This window comes from Limulus polyphemus, unplaced genomic scaffold (genome assembly GCF_000517525.1).
Source record: "Limulus polyphemus unplaced genomic scaffold, Limulus_polyphemus-2.1.2 Scaffold1770, whole genome shotgun sequence".
NCBI classification, from domain to species: domain Eukaryota; kingdom Metazoa; phylum Arthropoda; class Merostomata; order Xiphosura; family Limulidae; genus Limulus; species Limulus polyphemus.
This window is the reverse complement of record NW_013667380.1, coordinates 127791-131493: the sequence shown is the minus strand read 5'-3', so window position 1 is coordinate 131493 and position 3703 is coordinate 127791. Positions and strand designations below refer to the sequence as shown.

Genomic DNA, 3703 nt, shown 5'->3' with positions numbered 1-3703 from the left:
TCTCACCAAAAATGCTCACCTTTTCAGCCGTGGGGGCGTTATAATGTGACGGTCAATCCCACTATTCGTTGGTAAAAAAGTAGACCAAGAGTTGGTGGTGGGTGGTGATGACTAGTTGCCTTCCCTCTAGTCTTACTCTGCTAAATTAGGGATGGCTAGCGCAGATAGTCCTCGTGTAGCTTTGCGCAAAATTCAAAACAAACAAACAATCTTTGTTCTCTGAATTATGCAGTATAATAGGGTATTGAAAGATAATAAATAAATAGAGATACAACATTAAAACAGCTTAGTGAAATTTAAACATCATTTTGAAATGTTACTAATATATGAAAGAGCAGAAAGGAAATCATTTCATAATTATCAATTAAACGGTATTTTCTCGTTTGTACAACTGAACAAGAAAATACATAATCTTTCTACACGCTTTCTTTTTAAGGGTACCCACTTAATTAGCGAACAATATGTAATTTTGAAACATCTACTTGTGGGATAATATATTTATTTCTGAACGTGATTATATCTTACTGTCAGAAACAAAACGTTGTACAAAAATGAATCTATTATCCCTCAAATAGCTGTTTCAAAACTTCAGATTTTTCTACAATATTAAAATAAAGTGGTAATATATAAAACATTTCCGCTTTTAGTTGAACATTGCCCAGTTATGTATATATTTTATTTTAATTTAATCTAGGAAAATGAAAATAATATATATATATATATATTTATAATGTAATAAATACTACAAAATTTGGTGCCAGATAACATCTTGACTTCTTTCTTATTTAGTTGAGGTATATGGGGTTAGAGAATTTCGTGTTCGACGTTAATTCATCGTTTCTATCCTATTTAACTTTTAAATTGCCCTTTAAGCCTTTGAAATCATGGCATCTGACACAGCAAGACAGGTGAGATTTAAAGTATTTGTATACAAATTAGAAAATAAAAGAGTGTTACGATGTTTTAATCTAAAGTTATTGCAGTTTTAGTTTAACGCCTTGAGACAAAAGTAACGGTACTTAGTAGGCCTAAGTAATGGTAGTTGGCATTGGAATAAACACGTGAAATCTCTACGATAGTACTACTAGTAGTAATTAATAGTAATATTACAACATGCATTAAACTACCATTTAAACTGCACTCGCACGAATTACACGATGCTGAGAATGAAATTAATAAGAAGAGATTAAATATGTTGATTCGAGAAGACTGAATGCTTATATTTTGTACATCAAAGTTAATAATTTCTAGTCCAATGGGATCGTTATATTTATAAGTTATACTATTACTAGTTATAACTTATAGTTTTAACTGTTAGTGTTATGAGTACTGAGTAGAGAAAAATGCAATTTATAAAACATTTGTTATAACCTATGAAGCATTGTACAATGATTTCAAGAGTAACTATTGTTGAGTGTGTTTTGCCTGATAGTGATATTGATGATATTTACTAATTTATCTCTACTACTATTACTAGTAGGACTAATAATATGGTACTTATATGTATCAAAGTAATGATACTGAAACAGCAATTTCTTTTTCGAAGTTTAATGTTTGCATTTTAAATAGAATGTCCAAATTTTTCATGTGTGAACTTTGATTAGTGGTAGTACTGATACAAGGATGAAAAGGAACATCGAAGTCTGACTTGTTACATTGGTGTGATTAACCTATAGGAATAAAGTGGAAATGTCGGATGAAGGTAAAATATCTAGCATTACAAAATTTATTCCAAGACTGGAAAATGTTAATGCAGAGCAATCAGATGATTCCTGTTGGATAATTCCACGTTTGAGGGGTTGTTGTATGAGGATAAGTTAAAATCTTTTGACATGTAAAGATCTCTGATATGTTCAAGGTTTTTAGCATTGTTGAATGTTTGAGGTTCATAAAGTCAAATGATTCCTAGAACTTATGAATGAAAGCAAAGAAGAATATATAATACTAGGCCAACCACATTACAAGTGCCACATCCATTACTGACAAGTCCTTTTGACCAATATTAAGGCTTATCAGGCCAGCTAGGATAAGACAGACACTATTCATATCATTAGTTGCATAAACAACAACTGTTATGGTGTGAACTAGATTAAATGAATTGAAATTACCACTTTTATTTAACTTATTTATAAATCAGAATTAGGGTAATGATTAATAACAGTATTGTTTATTTAATTTTTAACATCAATTCTTCTCTTATTATTATCATTTTTATTAGAATTAACTTTTTTTTATTATTCAGAAGAACTGGATAATCGGTAATCTAGTCTTGATCTTGGAGCATGTCATGCAACCACAGCATGAATGGGAGAAAACTACATTAGTAATTCCTAGAACCTCATGAATGAAAGCAAAGAATAATATGTACCGATATTTCACCACACTATATAGTTTTTCAGAAATTAGTAGCCAATAAGACTAGGGTATACAAGTTTAAGAGGTAGAAATTTCAATTACATCTCCAATTGGTAGTGTTAGTTTCCTAATGCGGTAGTTGACCTGTGGAATAGTTTGCTTATTGGTATGATAGTGAGAAAGACTATGGAAAGTGATAAAAGTAGCTTTGCAAATGTATGTAAAGAAATACGGTATAAAAAAGATCCAGCATGGCTTAGTAAAGAGAAATTTTGTCTTACTAATCAATTAATTTTTTTTAGTATGTAGTTTGTTATATGGTTGATGAAAATCATGTTCTTTGTTTTCTAAAGTTTTTAATAAAGTACCACATGGAATTGGAGATATGTGATTAACTTGATTAATTAATATACTCTATTACCTATCAACATCGGTTACATTGATTAGTGTTACATAAAATAATCGATTAATCAAAATTATGATTAAACTTATTACTGTTTTTGATTATTTCAACTCTTCAAATAATAAAAATTTTGTCAATGTAATTTCTTATTATTTTGAATTAATTCAAGGTTATTCAGCTTGATCAGTTAGTGTTACAACTCTCAAAAAATAATTATCTAAATGAAATAAATGTTTCTGGTTATTACTATTTTTGATTATTCCAACTATCCAGGTCTTGTAAGGATAATTGATTAGTTGAATGTGATTATAATTGGTGAGTAATTGATTAGCAAATTCCACTACTTGCCTAGCTCTACAAAGGATATTAGTTAACCCTATCGTGACGGGTAGGAGTTAGAGGGTATGTCATCACATTTGTAGATTTACTCAACATTTTATTTAGCTATTATTTTATAAACATATGTCAATAAGTTTGGTATCAAATTGTAGATTATAATTAAAATTTTAGTATTATACATTAGTTAATTTCTTAATTTCAAACTAATTATAAAAAAAAGGCTAAATATCGATTTTTGTGTGTCACCTGGTATGCGACCTTCTAGATTTGGTCAGATTACATTTTATGATGCCCACAATACAGTCTATAGTTTTGTACAAATTAGAAACTCAAATGTTAGATATTAGCAAGCTAAAATGTAAAATAAGAACCTCTTACCTTTATTATTGCTGAGATATCATGATATTTAATGAACCCACCATATTGGCTCCACCCACCACTTCATCATTTGAGAAGACTTTTTATATACGCCTACTTTTATGTACCAATAACTTTATAATCAATCGAAAGCTATATATTTATTCTACATAATTCTGTCAATCTTCTAAGTTAGTTACAAGAGAAATGCTCTTGTATCATTGGAAAGTTTGAAGTATTGCTATCAAG

General features: G+C 29.4%; 1 protein-coding gene across 2 annotated transcripts in view; it reads left to right on the top strand.

Annotated features, from left to right (window-relative positions):
- The first annotated feature begins 778 nt into the window (after positions 1–778).
- LOC106464886 (septin-1-like) overlaps positions 779–3703 on the top strand; it is a 32430-nt gene continuing 29505 nt past the window's right edge. For both annotated transcript variants that reach the window (XM_013925051.2, XM_013925052.2), the window contains exon 1: positions 779–908. In XM_013925051.2, coding sequence (XP_013780505.1) covers positions 885–908 — 24 coding nt within the window. In that variant the 5' untranslated portion in view covers positions 779–884. The remainder of the gene's footprint in view (positions 909–3703) is intronic.